The sequence below is a fragment of the Cervus canadensis genome, chromosome 11 (assembly GCF_019320065.1).
Source record: "Cervus canadensis isolate Bull #8, Minnesota chromosome 11, ASM1932006v1, whole genome shotgun sequence".
Lineage (NCBI taxonomy): Eukaryota > Metazoa > Chordata > Mammalia > Artiodactyla > Cervidae > Cervus > Cervus canadensis.
Genome location: NC_057396.1, coordinates 35,239,851 through 35,257,683, shown reverse-complemented (window position 1 = coordinate 35,257,683; position 17,833 = coordinate 35,239,851). Strand labels below are relative to the sequence as shown.

The following is a 17,833-nucleotide window of genomic DNA, read 5'->3' as shown; positions in this document are numbered from 1 at the left end:
CTTTGAATCCCAGCATCTTCAGTCATCTGCTTTGGTGATCTGGGGTTAACTCGTTTCACCTCTCTAAGTCTGTTTCCTCATGTGAAAGGTGGAAATTGAGATAGCACCTGTATCAAAAAAGAAAAAGAAAGAAAGAAATTTCTTTTTTGATTAATTTAAAAGCATATGCTACATATAAGAATTTCCTGGGACTTCCCTGGTGGTCCAGTGGCTAAGACTCTGAGTTCCCAATGCAGGGGGCCTGGATTCAATCCCTGGTCAGGAAGCTAGATTCCACATGCCACAACTAAGACCCAGCACAGCCAAATAAATAAATATTTTTAAAAAAAGAATTTCCTAATGTCTGAATATGTCATAAAAGTTCTTTTAAATAAATATTTTCTATGAAGGGAGTTGACTTTCCCCTGGTAGCTCAGTTGGTAAAAAATCCACCTGCAATGAAGGAGACCCCAGTTCGATTCCTAGGTTGGGAAGATCTCCTGGAGAAGGGAAAGGCTACCAACTCCAGTCTTCTGACCTGGAGAATTCCATGGACTGTATGGCCTCTATTCATGGAATTCTCCAGGCAAGAATACTGGAGTGGGTTGCCGTTTCCTTCTCCAGGAGATCTTCCTGACCCTAAAAATAGATCTTATCTATTTTTAATAGAATTCCTGCTCCTCCTGTCCTGCCAGTTTTCCCATGGGAGTCTCCTTCCAAGGGGGAAGTGTCCTTGCTCCTCTGCCTTCTTGCAGATGCTCATGGGGCTTTCCATCTATACAAATACAGAGACTTTGTTTTGTATAGTTCTTTAAAGTTTTTGTAGTTCTCTCCCAGGCCAGCCCAATTAATTTGCACAACTCTGAGAAACAGTCCAGTCTAGTAATTATTATCTCTATTTTTAAAAGGTGAACTGAGGCTCTGAGAGATGGAATAACTGATTCATGGTCACGAATGGAGGCCTGGAGACTTGGTCTTCTGCACTGTGGCCCTCCCCCCAAGCCATCCTGCCCATATGTGACTGCCAGTCACCTGAATTCCTTGTTATTTCTAACAGTGCAAATTGTCCTATGAGTGCCTGCCTTGTATCCCCAGGAAGGATGTAGTCTGCCCCCTTACCCTATCCTAGTGTCTTGCAAAATATCTATTATGTCGTTAATGTCATTCAAGGTTCTAAAATTTGAATAAATGTGGTATGTTGCAAGACCATTGAAGAAAACTAACAACTGTGCTGACTAGAAGGCTGAACTGATGCCCTAACATTTTAATCAAGAGTAAGACATCTCATTCTTGAGGTACTTGTTTCTCTGTAAAGGTGCGTTTAGACTTTGAGCCTCTGAATTTGGAGTTAGCTTCTTCAGCTCCTGTGTTCCGTGTTCTTGTGTCTAGAACTCTGACCATGCTTGATTGTAGGTAATCTGCTGATTCATCCATTTCCCCTCCCCCAGGCTGAGAGTCCCTCCAGGACAAGCACCACATCCAAGTCCTGTCAGTGCCCAGGGCCTGCCACAGTGCTTGGCACATAGTAAATGGAAGTTGAATGAATAAATCAGAAAAAATCATCTGGTCCATCCCCTCATCCCCCTGTGATTGTGCTTGTTCCTATCCTCTTACCTTAGTTCGCATTATGTATTTCTTATCTCTTATATTGAATCAAAGGCAGGTTCATATTTTACTCATTTTTGTAGCCTCCCAAACAACCAGGGACCCACTCCAGTGTTCTTGGCTGGAGAATCCCAGGGACAGGGGAGCCTGGTGGGCTGCCGTCTATGGGGTTGCACAGAGTCAGACACAACTGAAGCGACTTAGCAGCAGCAGCAAACAACCAGGGAAGGAAGAAACCATCTTTATTGCGGGTCTATTGTGTGCCAGTGATTGCCCATATATTATGTCATTATGTTAAAAAATTGAATTTAATTCTTATAACAGGTCAATAAGGTAGGCATTATCATCCCTGAATTACAAAAGAATGAGCTACGAATCAGGGAAATAAAGTAATTGTAATTTGGCCAAGTTTACACAGGTAGTAAGTATCACTGCTGGAATCTGAATCCCTGTCTGCTGGCTCTGAGACCCAGGCCTTTCTTTTTTTATGTTGTTTGGTGTTTATTTTTTAACAGCCTGCAGAATAGCTGAGTGCTTTGGCCCAGTAGGAGTTAGGAACTCTGCTGAACTGAGACTTGAATTTAATCACATTGAATCAAATCTGTGCAAGCCTGCTCCCCAATGTTTCCAGCACATATACTGCCATCTTTGTATTTGATTATTTGGATGAAATGCTTCAGGGAATAAGTGCTAAGCATTCCCAGTGTATCAGGCTGAGGGCTGGGCACTTGGGGATACAGTGCTGAAGACAGACTTCCTCAGGGAGCCTACAATCTAGTGGAAAAACACATATGTAGTGGGGTTTGTAAATATGATCTGTGCTGATAGAACAAACTGGTAGTTACCAGTGGGGAAAAGGGAAGGGGAGGAGTAAGATAGGCATTAAGATATACAAAATAGGTAAGCAAGAAGTATCTATTGTACAGCACAGAAAAATATAGCCATTATTTTTTAATAACTATGAAAATGTTGAATCAGTGTGTTGTATACCTGAAGCTAATATAATATTGTAAATCAACTATACTTCCATCTTTAAAAATGTGATCTGTGCTAAGGGGAGACAGAAGACAAAGGTTTAAGTCATTCTAGGGAGGTCTTGGGAGGCTTCTAGGTAAATCGGGAAAGAGGAATGAGTGGGCGAGACAGGAGGAAAGCAGAGAGGAACGGCATGTGCTAAGCCACTGAAGTATGAAATTACAGGTAGAATGGGTCTGGAACAAGGGGATATTTTGGTGAAACAGAACAGGGGAATAAGTGAGATACTGGAACTGCTCTCCCTGTGTTCATACCATGAACCAAACGTCATGACTGATTCTGACCCTTGCCCCATACAAGCAGTGCTCTTAGCCTAGATGATAGCCAGAACATGCTTCCCAATCAGGAAGTAAATTAGAGAAATGGCTGGCAACACCTCCCTCTGTCTTCTCTAGGGATGTGATGGACAAACACAGTGTTTGCATTTCCCTGATGTAGGGGAAACAATGAGCCAGCAGTTGGGACACCCACATGATGATGTTGTCTGCCTGGATCATGTCATGTCTCAGCAGACCAGGCAGGTTGCTTTGGGCCCATGCTCTTGATGTGCTCGTGGACCAGAGGACCCTGGAGTAGCAGATGGGAGATGTGAACAAGATCCGGACCTGTCCAGAATCACTTTCTTAAGTAGTGGGAGGTAGAGTGGAAAAGTCTGCCCACCCTGAGCCAGAGGGCTGGAAGCAGCAAACATCAGTTGGATCCAACTAGTTCAAGTTTCTCTCTTTGCTGTGCCCAAAAATATTCCTTAACTGGAGATTTAAAAAACCCAGCCAAAGAATAGCAGACAACTGCATCAACATTATAATAAATTGTATGTAACAGGAATCAATAGGCGTGTGTGCATGCGTGCATGCTAAGTCACTTCAGTCATGTCCGACTCTTTGTGACCCCATGGACTGCAGCCTGCCAGGCTCCTCTGTCCATGAAATTTGCCAGGCAAGAAGAACACTGGAGCAGGTTGCCATTTCATCCTCCAGGGGATCTTCCCAACCCACGGATTTAACCTGGGTCTCTGATGTCTTCTGTACTGGCAGACGGGTTCTTTATCACTAGTGCCACCTGGGAAGCCCAGTAATCAATATATATGTATTTATATTCATTATGTGCAAAAACAAATCCAGTATGGTGTTGGTGTTGACTTTTCTCTCCTCTCTTTCCCCCGCCTTGAGACTTTGAAAAATCCTCAGGCCAAGTTCTGCCTTGGTCCTACCCAGACATTATTCTGTTCTCCCTCTGTGTCATCCATCACTTCCCTGCTACATCCCACTGCAGTCATTATCCTGGGTGATCCTCAGCAAACCACTCTGGACTAGTCATGTCCTTGTATCCAAACCGCCTCACCCATCCTTTCACATGGCTAGCCTGCCTGCCCCTCACCTTGAAAGGTACATAAAAGCCAGCAAAAAACAGCAGTGCTTATTCCCAGGAATGGTTAAGCCTAATTTCCCTTTATCTTTTGCTCAGTGCCCACCTCCCCAGCTCCACACTCTAATTTTGCCCACACTGATGCATCCTTCACACTGCTGTCTCGATGATTTATCTAAAATTCAAATATGATCATGTCATTCCCCTGCTCAGAACCCTTCTATGGTTTCAGACCCTTTAAAATGACATCTAAACTCCTGAAGCATTTAGAACAAGGCTCTCCATGGGCAGGCTCCTTTCTACTTCCCTGGCCTCATTTCCCAACTCTCCCCTTGACACTCTGTGACACAGCAATGCTAAATTACTTATGGCTCCCCAAACACACAATGTTACTTAATGTTTCTGAGTCTGCCAGAAATAGTCCTTCCTCTCTGTTCTGTCTTACAAATCTGCTCAGCATTTAAACCTTTTCTCAACTTTCTTCTCTGAGATTCTTCCAGACAGGAGTCATCATTCTGGGCCAGCTCTGTGTCTTATTTAGACATCTACCCATTGCCCTGTCTGCATATGCCCAAGGGTCTATCTTACTCATCCCAGAATAGCACAGGACCTAACACAGAGCAGGTGCTTAGCCAACACAGCTTGGATCATTGTCCAATTACACCTCCCCATCCTTGAAGGGACTTGTGTTTTAGCCACAGCACCACTGATACCTGCATCTGATCGCATTTCCAGGTCGGGCCAATCATTGGTCTGCAATCATCGGCGGATCCCACTCCAAGAATTACGTGCTATGGGAGTATGGAGGATATGCGAGCGAAGGCGTCAAACAGGTTGCAGAATTGGGTTCCCCAGTGAAAATGGAGGAGGAAATTCGACAACAGGTAAGAAAAATAATCCCAGAATGACTAAAACCCAGACATGCCATCAAGCATCCTTTAGCTTTCTTTCCCAGGGACTCAAAACTTATAGGACAATGTGCTGGAAAATTGGTACTATAGGAAGTGAAATCTATTTGCTGAGTTTCAGAGTGCTTATGTTCAGCTGAAGACAGAGGCACAAGTGTTCGTCTTGTTGTCTCACATCTCCCCTGACTGCATTTGTGGTTTCTTGAGCTTGTGCTAAAAGCTGTTGCTGTGGCTGCATTGCTGGGATACCACACCTTTGTTCTCCTGGGGGTCAGTGTGGTGGGTTACTTTGATTCTTGAGAGGGTCAGGGGAGTGACATTCACATGAAGCTAAAATCACCGTTTCCAAAGAGAAACATCTGTTTATTGACACATGTTTTTGCACCTATGTCTTGAGGTGTTTGATAAACAAGTCAGTGATTAATCAAAATCATTATAAGCTGAAGCATCTTTAATGTATTGATACAGTGTACCATCTCATGCGGGCCCAGGAGTCAGGTATTATCTAGGACCCCTTTCACACCAACAAAGGATAAGGGAGAAATAGTCTATCATTCTTTTGTATTTGTTGGGAAGTACCATCATCCATCATTAAAAGCACTAGAAAGAGGTTGATGAGGGACCTTGAAAGAAGATCTGTGGCTTATTGAAGGCCATTCACAGGCTTCACCGTGGGGAGGAGACAGTCCAGCTTTGGCCATCTCTACCCACAAAAGCCCTTCGGGCCTCAGAGAGCTGGGTAGCGAACCACGTGTCACTGCTCATAAGTGTACAGGGGGAAGGAAGGAAAGCGCCAACCTTGCTGGGAATGTGGTCGTTTGCAGCACAGGCCACGGTGAGGCTGCTGCCCTGCTGGGCTCCTGCCCCACGTCTCCTGAGACAGCACAGGGGGCCCTGTGTCTCACGGTGTGTGTGTGCAGCAGGGCAGGGAGAGCTGAGGCCCCCTGTCCTTCCCCCTGATGTCTGCCATCTGGACTCCAAGCTCCCACAGACCCTAAACTGAATGCAGCAAAGGCCACCTGATTCCTGCTGTAATCCCCTGAGGAATTCTTTTGGCCCAGCGTCCAAAAACACCCAGGAATTAGCTTATGTTTCTCATTAATTTGATTTAAAGCCTTTCTCCATTTTCAGAAAAAATTGTTTAACCCAGCATTTCAAGATAGCGTGCTATTCGTCACAAGTTTATCTTACCAATGACTTAGTGTTTCTCTGGCTCTGGCCGCCACACCTTGTCACTGGTATTGCTCATTTAGGCTACAGCACAGCCGCGTTCATCTGCAAAGTCATGAAGGGCTCCATACTGGTCCTCATCTGTCCAGGCTGTCATGGAGGGGAGATACCTTGTCTGGGCTCCTGATTCTCAAGCATGGAATTGTGATATATGGCCTGCCAAGTTCTGTTGTGTCGTATGTTGAAAAACCATTTGTTATAAATAATAGCTGAAACTAAAGTCAGCATATTAGTTAGATCAAGATCAAGGGCATCTTCCTAATAATGCCCGTGTCACTTGTTGGCTATCTTGAGGGATTTCTGGAGAGAAGGGAAGCATGCAGGAAATCTGAGAACCTGAGACCTCATTGTGCTGGAGAACATGATCAGTCATGTGTCATAGCAGTAAGAAGTCTGACAATTGATGAATGGACCTCCCGCCTTCTGTCTCCTCTTAGGAAAATGTTCTTTGCTTGGTGTGTTCCTGACCAGCACACTTGGGATTAGCTTTTGTACACGCAGACAATGTCTGGTTCTTCCAGCTGGCTAGTGTTCCTGACGTGAAGTCATAATAATATTTAATTATGGGTACTGCACATGAAAGTTAAAAATCCCACTGAGCACGTCCTAAGGTCTGTCCAGTTCCCTGGATGCTAACCATGTACTTTTAGCTCTCACCTCTAGTTGGAGAAGGCAATATTAATTCCCCAGTTTTTCTGATAAGGATAACTGAGGCACAGTCAGTAGTTAGAGAATTCCAGAACTTGAACCCAAGTCCACCTGGCTCCAAAACCTATATTAGTACCAAATAAATAATTTGCAGGGCCTAGTGAAAATGGGAGGTCCTTTGTTCAAAACATAAGGATTTTAAGATGGTGGCACTTGAATTTCACAGCACAGGACCGTAACAATCTGCACAGGTCACACACTCATGAGACTGGCCCTCTCTACCCACCTTCCTCGCCCCATAGAGAAAGCCCCCTCTCCAGCCTCTGAAATAAGCCTGTTTCCATAGCTCTGCTCAGCAGTGCATCCAGCAGCCCAGCTCCTAGAAAAGTCAGACAGATAAAGTGATTTCAGGGTCCCTTCGCTTTCAAGCAGCTCATGGTTCTAAATATTGTTCCCTGAAAGCACACCATTTATTCTTCTGTAAGCCAGCTAAGAAACAACATAAAAAAGGAACAAGAATATGAATCCTCCTAGAATATGAAAGTGTCCCCTGAATAACTGGGAACTTGTTTGAACACATCTACAAACTAACACAGTGTTCTCAGCCTTTAATACCTTATATCCTACCAACTGCTATATCAAAGAACCCGAGTCCAACCAGATGAAAATAAAAAGGTCTCTTTTCCCAAGAAAGACGTTTATATGCTTCCTAACATTCTCTTATTATAGACTTATCACTCGCTGCAAGTTTCAAGGGCATTAAAAATCACAGCAGATATTGTTGGAGGTAAATCTTGTGCTAATGGCTTTCAAACACAAATGAACAAAAACAATAATCCCATTAGTAGTGGGAAACTGTAATAATATTATTGAGTATAAATTTTAACGTGCCTATAGCTACAAAACACCAAGAAAATTAATGAAAAATTACAGCAGCATTATTGGCATTCATGACACTCGTGGCCAGAGAGAGTGGGGGAAGGGCTCAAGGTGCACTTCTTAGCAGGAGACGGAGGCAAATAGGTCCTGGTGGGGATGGTGGATTAGGGATACTGAGAGAAGCCTGGGCTGGCAGGTCACAGATGAATAACCTCAAGTCAGGTGAAGGCAGTAGGATATGGTAGATCACACATGCAGGCAGACCCAGGACCCGAAAGTGAACTGATGAATATTCATCATTATGAAAATGGTACACTAAGACCATTTTTATTTCATCAAGTATATATCTATGGCACATGTACAAGGTGTATGGGCCCAAAGATGGTGCCCCCTTCACCTTGTTATTCATGCTAGAAACTTGGGCATCACCCTTGATTCTGCCCCCATCCCAACTTCTTCTGCCTTCTCTCCTAAATTCCTCCAGGTCACTTCCTCAGTACCACACCTCCGTTTAAACCATTCTCATCTCTTGCCTGAATTATTGCACTAGCCGTCTGACCTCCCTGCCTCCAGCCTTCTTCCTGTTATTCACACTGCACCCCAGCCATTTTATAAAATATCCATTGGATTTTGCCACTCTCCCAATTAGGATGTTTAATGGCTGCTAACTGACCCCAGAAAAACGGCCAAACTCTTGATCATAGTTTAAAAACCCTCCATGATCTGACCTTGTTTACCTCCCCCATCTTATTGCTTGCTGCAACTGTAAGCTGAACCAGGGCAAAACCTCTTTCATACTCTCCAAAAGCCGTACCTCTCTTGCATCTGGGCCAGAATTCTGTCAGTCTAGAACATCTTCCAGCTCCCTTTCAACTGGTGAACTCCTGTTTATACTTCAGAACTCAACTTAAATGTTGCTCTTCCTGGAAGACTTCCCAGGAAGGCTATACAAAATCTGCCCCCTGGCCTGGTCCTCCCACAACACCAGGTACCTCCCCCATCATTACCATCATCACATTTACTGCAAGTTCTTGTTTGATATCTCTCCTTCACTAAACTGCAAAGTTCAGAAATCCATGTTCTCCATCTCTGTATCCTCTGAGTGGGTATAGTGTTAATTGTTTCATAATTGTTTCCTGCATAGATTAATTCATTTGATAATTTTACTGAACACCTACTAAATAAATGCCAGGCATTGGAAATCCAGCAGCAATGAGATCATTCCCTGCCTTCAGGGAATCTACATTCTAATGGAGGAAACAAGGGGGGGAAATGGTTAAATAATTATAAATTAAGGTAAGAAAAGAAACTAAAAAGGAGTGGCAGAAAAAAAAATAGTAGGAAGGAACCTTGTTAGTAAGGTGGTCAGGGAAGGTCTCTGTGAGGGGTGCCATTAAGCTGAGACCCAAAAGAAAAGCATCAGGAAAACATCACTCTAGATGGTGACAACAGCATGTGCAAAGACTCAGAAGTAGAAGAGAGCTTATTATACTGGAAGAACTGAGAGAAGACTTGTGTGGCAAGAGAAGAATGAATGAGGGGGAGTGTGGCTCCATGTGCATGAAGGACACATTGTCTCCACGCTGGAGAGATTCAAAGATTGGGAGGGAGAGATGGACAATATAAATTACTATTTCCTTATAATGTACTTAGATTCTTTAGGGGGATCTCTGCAACGGCTAAGGAAATGCAGACATTAGACTGTGCAGCTGTTGAATGTGCCATTCTCTGGGTCCACTTTCCCTGCAGACGTGTTAGACACGTGTGTTTCCCAGCCCCTCCCTCTGGGCAGGCTGGGTCTGGCGCCCCTTCCTAGAGCGACTGTAGCTCCCCATGCGGTCCTTCTCCCAGACAGAATGGTCCCTGCTTCATTCCTTCTCCATCTCCCAAGCATGTTCTGTGTCCCTGGAAGATGGGCACTTGTTGATTTTCCTCTCTGCTCTGTTGTTACTCATTCTATTGCTTCATTATGGTTTCTTTTATTCTCTTCCATTTTAAACATGTCTAATTGTCTTACTCGGATTATTCTGTTACCTCAGGGTCTTAGGGACGAATGTTCCTTTGAATTGAACTGGCCCACCCTCCCCATCGCTAGTGTCCTTGATTGACTTTGGATTGTTTGCTCATCGTCAGTGGGTATTTTTCTTTGTTTCCTGTGAGAGTCCTCTATGCTCAAGTTGTATTGTCTGCTCAAGGGGAGATTGTGTTTTTTGTCTTTCCACCCTGGTTTTGATGTCATTTCTCAGCTTCAAGTTGCCCACTGCCAGGCCAGTGGCCTGCACTTACACATTGGAGAGGCTGGGGCTTCTATTTCGTGAAGGTGAACTTTCATTCAAGGACCTGGATGAGAGCAACCTTCCTTGCCACCTCCCCAAATGACTGACAGAGGATTTCCTTATCCCCATTTGCAAAAAGGAGAGCCCTTCAAAATATCCAGCTTGAGGCAAGGCTGTCTTCCCACATGTCACATAACACTAGCTTAAGACCTCCTCTTCTTGCCCTGCATGATTTTAAAACCTCTAGCTCCTGGGACCATACCCTGAGCCCAGTCCCAGGCATCACCTCCACTCACAGTTTTGGGTTAGACTTTTCTCCTCCTTTCTGGCATCCAGGGAATTTTTCTAAACTCCCTTTTGTATTTTTGAAACTTCCTCCTGCTATATTTTGTCTAACATGCCAGTGTGTTTGTAGTAGGAAGGAGACTTTTTGCATCAGCTCAGTCTTTCCTGCCTCCTGATGTCCACCAAGTATCTCCAGCACTTCATACACTGTCTCACACACAGTAGGTGTTCAGCCAGTGTCTGAATTGGTGAACTGACACACAAGCCATAAATGTCTTACTAAGTCATTGCTGTTGTGTTTAGTTGCTAAGTGGTGTCCGATTCTTTGCAACCCCAGGACAGCCAAGCTCCTCTGTCCATGCAATTCTCCAAGCAGGAATACTGGAGTGTGTTGCCATTTCCTTCTCCAAGGGATCTTCCTGACCCAGGGATCAAACCCACTGTATTGCAGGCAGACTCTTGTATTGCAGAGTCTCCTGTATTGCAGGCAGACTCTTCTACAGCTGATCCATAAAGTGAAGCCCTATTAAGTCATTTAGTTCAGTTCAGTCACTCAGTCATGTCCAACACTTTGTGACCCCATGGACTGTTGCGTGCCAGGCTTCCCTGTCCATCACCAACTTCCAGAGATTGCTCAAATTCATATCCATCAAGTTGGTGATGCCATCTAACCATCTCATCCTTTGTCGTCCCCTTCTCACGCCTTCAATCTTTCTCAGCATCAGGGTCTTTTCCAATGAGTCAGTTCTGCGCATCAGGTGACCAAAGTATTGGAGTTTCAGCTTCAGCATCAGTCCTTCCAATGAATATTCAGGACTGATCTCCTTTAGGATGGACTAGTTGGATCTCCTTGCACTCCAAAGGATTCTGAAGAGGCTTCTCCAACACCACAGTTCAAAAGCATCAATTCTTTGGTGTTCAGCTTTCTTTATAGTCCAACTCTCACATCCATACATGACCACTGGAAAAACCATAGCTTTGACTAGATAGACCTTTGTTGGCAAAGTAATGTCTCTGCTTTTTAATATGCTGTCTAGGTTTGGCCTAGCTTTTCTTCTAAGGAGCAAGCATCTTTTAATTTCATGGCTGCAGTCACCATCTGCAGTGATTTTGGAGCCCCAAAATATAAAGTCTCTCACTGCTTCCATTGTTTCCCCATCTATTTGCCATTAAATGATGTACCGGGTACCATGATCTTCATTTTTTCAATGTTGAGTTTTAAGCCAGCATTTTCACTCTCCTCTTTCACTTTCATCAAGAGGCGCTTTAGTTCCTCTTTGCTTTCTGCCATAAGGGTAGTGTCAGCTGCATATCTGAGGTTATTGATGTTTCTCCTGGCAATCTTGAATCCAGCTTGTGCTTCATCTAGCCCAGCATTTCACATGATATACTCTGCATATAAGTTAAATAAGCAAGGTGACAATATATAGCCTTGACATACTCCTTTTCCAGTTTTGAACCAATCTGTTGTTCCATGTCCAGTTCTAACTATTGCTTTTTGACCTCCATACAGGTTTTTCAGGAGGCAGCTAAGGTGGTCTGGTATTCCCATCTCTTTAAGTATTTTCTATAGTTTGTTGTGATCCACACAGCCAAAGGCTTTGGCGTAGTCAATAAAGCAGATGTAGATGTTTTTCTGGAACTGCATTGCTTTTTCAATGATCCAACGGATGTTGGCAATTTGATCTCTGGTTCCTTTGCCTTTTCTAAATCCAGCTTGAACATTTGGAAGTTCACGGTTCACGTACTATTAAGTCTGGCTTGGAGAATTTTGAGCATTACTTTACTAGCATGTGAGATGAGTGCAATTGTGCTGTAGTTTGAACATTCTTTGGCAGTCATTAACAAATGACAAATTAAGTCATATGGACTTTAGTGCCCGGGTTGGGTGCTAGCTCTCTGCCTTGGCAAGGAGAGCTCGTTTTCCACTCTGGCTGTTCTGGTTCGAGTAAGCTGAGAGCCACACAGCACAAGCTTTATTCAGGGGCCAAAGAATGGAGAAGTGGGAACTAAGATTGACAGGTTAACTTCTCACACACCTGGCCAGGGGAATTTAATTTTAAAGAGTAAGACAAAGGGAGGAGGAGTGAGGCTAATGATGGGGAGGCATACATTAATCCATTGGAGAAAGTGCAGGACTCTTTCCAGGGATTGGGGTGCCATCCCCTTTTATCCTCTTTTGGTCCTTGATGTCAAGTTGTGGCTGCCATTTGTGTTATTTAATATGCAAATATAGTAAAATCAGCTGGTAATGAGACTCCGGCTCTGTTGGAAGTCAGATTCACTGCCATCTTGGTCCAGCTGGGTTTGTTTATTTGTAGCTTCCTTTCTTATTTCAGCCCTTTATCTTAAAGATTTATGTTCACTTCTGCTAAAGGTGAGGGTTGACAGGTTTTGAGCAGACACCTGGAGCATCTCTGGCAACAGCCTCTTGCATAAAACCATACACTGGGCACTCACTCATGAAAAAAAATGCTAGAAAAAAACACTCCAACTTTCATATTTCTCTAAATTTGAAGCTTTCCTGACTGTAAGAGGACAGATAATGGTGGACCCTCACATAGACATTGATTATTTCACCTTCAGGAGGCCTCACTTTGGTGGATTGCTTAAACCTGCCACCAGGATTATTGCACCACCTGTGGCACAAGAATCAATAAACAACCTGACGTCCTTTTTCTTTAAAGTTGAAACAATTTATAAGGCTCTGGGAACTGGTAGAAAGAGTCTGAGAATTTTCTTTTCTCACCTCCTTTAAATCATTAGAGAGAAAAGATGTCTACCAAACTTTTATTTTTCCTGATTTTTTATTTTCTAAACTTGTGGTCACTTTCCTCTAATTAAAATTGAAGACGTTGCCTGATTTCTGATATTTTCCATGAATCATAACATGCTACCTCGTCTGATTGAAAAAGTCACACACACACACACACACACACACACACACTACCTTTTATTTATAATAATTGAGTTCCAATCATCTTTAGTGCTTGTAAGAAATAGTACCATATAGTAACTAAAAGCATTAGCTCTGAATCAAGATTCCTGGGTACAAATGCTAGTTCCAAGTGTTACTTAATGTGTGACGTTGGACAAGTTACGCAACCCCTCTGTGCCTTGGGTTCCCCTTCCATGAGATGAGTGTGATAATATGCCAACCTCATTGAGTTACAGTGAGGACTAATGGAGCTGATGTGTGTAAAGTGCTTGGAGCAGACCCTGCTCTGTAGAAAGCGCTTACTAAATGTTACCTGTCATTATCATGTTCTCATTCTTGGTCTTCATTTCCTCATTGGGAAAGTGAAGAGCCCCTGTAGGAGCTACAAAAGTTAATGATTCTAAAGGTTCACCTTCATCAGGTCAGTCCTTTCAAGGAGGACACCACTTCTTTGCCATCCCCTGCCCCCGCCTGCCCCTCCCAACCCTGCCTAACAATGTCACCTCCTAATAGCCTTAGCTCTCCATCCCAAAGTTGACCCTGTACTATTTGAGGATAATAATCTCACCCTCATATAAAAAAGGAGCCACAACAAAACTCCAGGCTCATTCCAACTCTATTCCTTTGCACATGTTCTTCTTTTTCCTTGGGACAGCTTTATCTGGATGCCCATAGTAGCTAGTTCAAGGCCATGTCCAGAACAAGGCCTCAAGGCAGCCCAGAACAGGAGATCTTCCCATTTGCTATGGGATACCTGCTGGGGGCTAGAAATGCAGGCAAAGCTCCCAATCCAAGGAAGGAGGTGGCCTAGTGAAGTCTCTATTTTTATACATACAATTTTAAAGGTTACTTTCCACTATTACAAAACATTGGCTCTATTCCCCATGTTATACAATACATCCTTGAGCCTATCTTATATACAATAGTTTTTGCCTCGCATTCCCCACCCCTTTGCCCCACCCCCACTGCCCACTGGTAACCACTAGTTTGTTCCCTGTATCTGCGAGTTTGGTGAAGTCTCTTTATTGTAAGTAACAGAAACCAGTTAAAACTAACTCAAGAATAAAGGAAAGCTTATTGTAGAGAGTAAATAGAACTCAGGAGAACACAAGTTAGTACTGAGTGCAAAAAGTCTCGTGAGAACGCTAAACAGAAAACATCAGGCTGAGAGAATCATTTACGCCTTCCCCTCCCCACCCCGCTCCTCCAGCCTAGAGTCCCATGGTCTTTTCTATACTCTTCTATGTGAATCTCTTCTACTACCCTTTCTCAATAGATCTGCTATCTCCTCTTACTTATACTGCACATAATGGCAAACAGTGGCTGTATGACTTTCTTCCGTGGCTTTTCATAGCCAGAGTGGTCTTGGTAACTCTTAGTTGAAATACCAGAAAGACAGATTGACCATTGAAGAGTCTGTGTATGGGTGCCCCCTGCATCAGATATCTATCTACTCTAATCAGCAGTTGCCCCCCATGTAAAGAACCACAGAGTATAATTCCATACAGGGGTGGTGGGTAGGGCAGTTTTTACTAAAAAAGGAATTGGCAGTAGAAGGTAAATTGATTGACATTTCAGGGCAGCAGGAGTAGATTGGCAAGAAGTAGACCAAGTCATCGAAACCCGGACAAAAACCAAAATTCGGGGAAGGATATCCGGGAGGAACACTAAAGAGAACAGCGGTTGGGCACAAAGGAGATCAATAGAACCTTAGGACACAGAGCTAAGCCTATTGGATGAGAACTACTGGGCCTAGAGATTGGTTCAGCCATTGAGGAGGGACCTGGGGATATCCCTAGACCTAAACATAAGGATTTGGAAAGATAGAGATCAGAGAAAGGTTATGGTGGCGAAGGGCACAGTCAAGATCATTGGCTCTTATATTGCAATGCATTTATCTGCTTAAGAACCATGAAAACAGTACAGGGCAAAGAGATATGCTCCCTAAGTCTTTGACCTTGAGTAGCTCACCTAACCTCAATAAGCCTTAGATTTTTCATTTCCAAAATGGTAATCGTGGACATAAAGTTAAGCAAACTCCAGGAGATAGTAGAGAACAGGGAAGCCTGGTGTGCTGCAGTCCATGGAGCCACTAAGAGTTGGTCACAACTTAATGACCAAACAACAACAGCAATCTTGAGGATATGAACTCCATATATTGGTTATGAAATAATACACATGCAGTACCTGGCTTGAAGTATGACCCAATTATTACTCTTAGTATTAGGACCAAAAAAATTAAATTTGGAGGATTTGTAATCCACTTGTCCTCCCATCTTCTAAGAAGATGCTTCAGTTTCATTGGGTGGGAATGCAATTGACAGAAGAGGTAAACTGTGCTAACTAAAAGCTGCTAGAGAAAGTAGACCGGGAAAAAAGAAATGAGGGGAGAAATAAGGCCACTAAGCTGGGACAGAATTAGAATTTTAAAGTGTGAGAAGAGACATATATGAGCTGCTGCCATTTGGATTGGAAATACAGATTAAAAAGAAAGGTCCAAAGAAGACTTTTAGTAAATTTGATTTCTCAAAGAAGAGACATCTAAAGAGAATTTTTAGCAGTGCACTTTGCAGAACATTGTGTGATGTAATTAACCCTCTGTTGGTTCCTCAAGACACATTTAGTAAAGACCTGCAGTGCTTTTCAAGGCTTCTTGGAATCAGATTGGGGAGAAACTTTAGGTTGTTACTCTGCTGCACAGTGCCCAAGTGCCTAATTTTATTGGGGTTACATTAATACTGTTATCCATGCCTCTTTTGTCCTTCACAACCTCATTCAAGGCTTAACTCCATGGAGTGTGTAAGTGGGCACTTGTGGTTGATAGGAATAAAGTGGTACTAGGGGTGGGGGTGGAAAAGAAGTTAAATAAAGATTCCCAGTCACAGACACTTGATTCAGAAATTAGAACATCACAGTCATATGAAACCTCTTGTTTTCTTTCAGTTGAGTCTTCAAACAAATCTATATCACAGTAGGACAAGCAGCCAAAGTGATTCAGTGATCCCTGTTCTTTAATAAAACTGGAACAGGCTGCCTTTGCTAGAAGGAGGCAGAGTCCTGCTCTTAGCAGAATTTCCTGACTTCCACAGCTTCACATCAGAGCATCATCAATCCCTGGAAATTTTTCTGAGAATCTCTCTATGGAAGAAATGGGGGATGGTTTTGTTCAGAACTTACATATTATTTAGCTTCCTAAAAATATATTTTTGTAGCATCTGAGCCAAAATATTACAAACAGAAGGCAAATTTAAACAGGGAAATAATTAATAAATTGTCAAGATTTAGAGACAATTTAGCAATAGCTATCAAAAATTGTACATTTTCTTTCTTATCATGGCAAAAAAAGCCCACATAACATAATACTATGTTAACCATTTTTAAGTGTATAGTTCTGTAGTGTTGAGTGTATTTACACTATTGCGTGTACATTTTCTTTATACCTTAACATAGTAATTCTGTATCTAGGAATTTGTCCTTCAGAAATATTCTCACACAAGGTATATGAGGAAGAATACTTATCACAACATTGTTTATAAAAATAAGAGATGGAAAGAAGCTATTTTTTAATCAATAGGGGGCATATTAAAAATTCTGGCTGCTTCTATGTAGTTAAATATCATGCAGCTACTAAACGGAGCAAGGCATATCTGTATATACTGATATAGAAGGCTCCCTGGTATATTTACTAGGTGGGGAAAAAAAGAAGAGTGTCTCTAGCTAGCTGCCATCTGGGGAAAACACAGGTGGGTTAGAGTCAAATGATTATATGCACATATAGAATTTTATATGTATAGAAAATCTCTATGTACACACATCAGAAACTCAGTGTCTCTAGAGCAAACTGGGAGAGTAGGGGTCAGATCTGAAAGGTATATTCACATTTCACTATATGCTCTTTTGTACTGTCTGTACACATTCATGTTACCTTTTAAAGATGTTATCTAGATAAGCAAAGAAACCTTTAATAAGTGAATATTGCAAAAAGATCAGTACTCCAAACTTAGTCTGTAAATTTAATGTGCTTCCCCCAAAACATAATTTTTAAAATTATACAGGCTGGTTCTATGGAAATGAAAAACTAAGTAGTCAAGAGTAACCAGAAAATGTCTGAAAGACAATGATGGGCGTGGGGGAGAGGCAGTAAGTAGAGAAGACTAGCCAAACCAGATATTAAAAACTACATTATAAAACTATGTTAAATAAAACTGTGTGACACTAATATATGGATAAACAGATCAATAACATATAATAGGAAGTCCAAAAAAAGACACAAATTTATTTTAAATTAAGTGTAAGAAAAAGATATAATTTTCTGTCTCTTGGAAAACGATAAATTATTTAATAAATGGTATTGTCACAACTGAAAGTCATGGAAAAATACAGTTTGCCCCATACTTCAATCTTTAAACCAAAATAAACTCCAAATTTATCAAAGATTTAAATATTTTTAAAGGAAGATTTAAAAACATTAGAAGAAACATGATAAAATCATTCTATAATCTAGAGCAAAATTCCTTCTAATCATGTCACAAAACTCAGAAGGTACAAAAGAAAAGACTGATAAACTACAAGCATGTTTTTTATTGTGGAAAATATTTAAACATTTTAAAGGAGAAAGAAAAAGTGTGGGAAGTGTTTGTAGTCCATACAATAAACAAAGGGCTAATTTCTTTAATATGTAAAGC

The 17,833-nt window shown here is 42.3% G+C and overlaps 1 protein-coding gene across 1 annotated transcript in view; it reads left to right on the top strand.

The window, feature by feature from the left end:
• SPON1 (spondin 1) overlaps nucleotides 1–17,833 on the top strand; it is a 301,240-nt gene that overhangs the window by 170,860 nt on the left and 112,547 nt on the right. Inside the window, exon 6 of the mRNA XM_043481615.1 lies at nucleotides 4,720–4,868. Coding sequence (XP_043337550.1) covers nucleotides 4,720–4,868 — 149 coding nt within the window. The remainder of the gene's footprint in view (nucleotides 1–4,719; nucleotides 4,869–17,833) is intronic.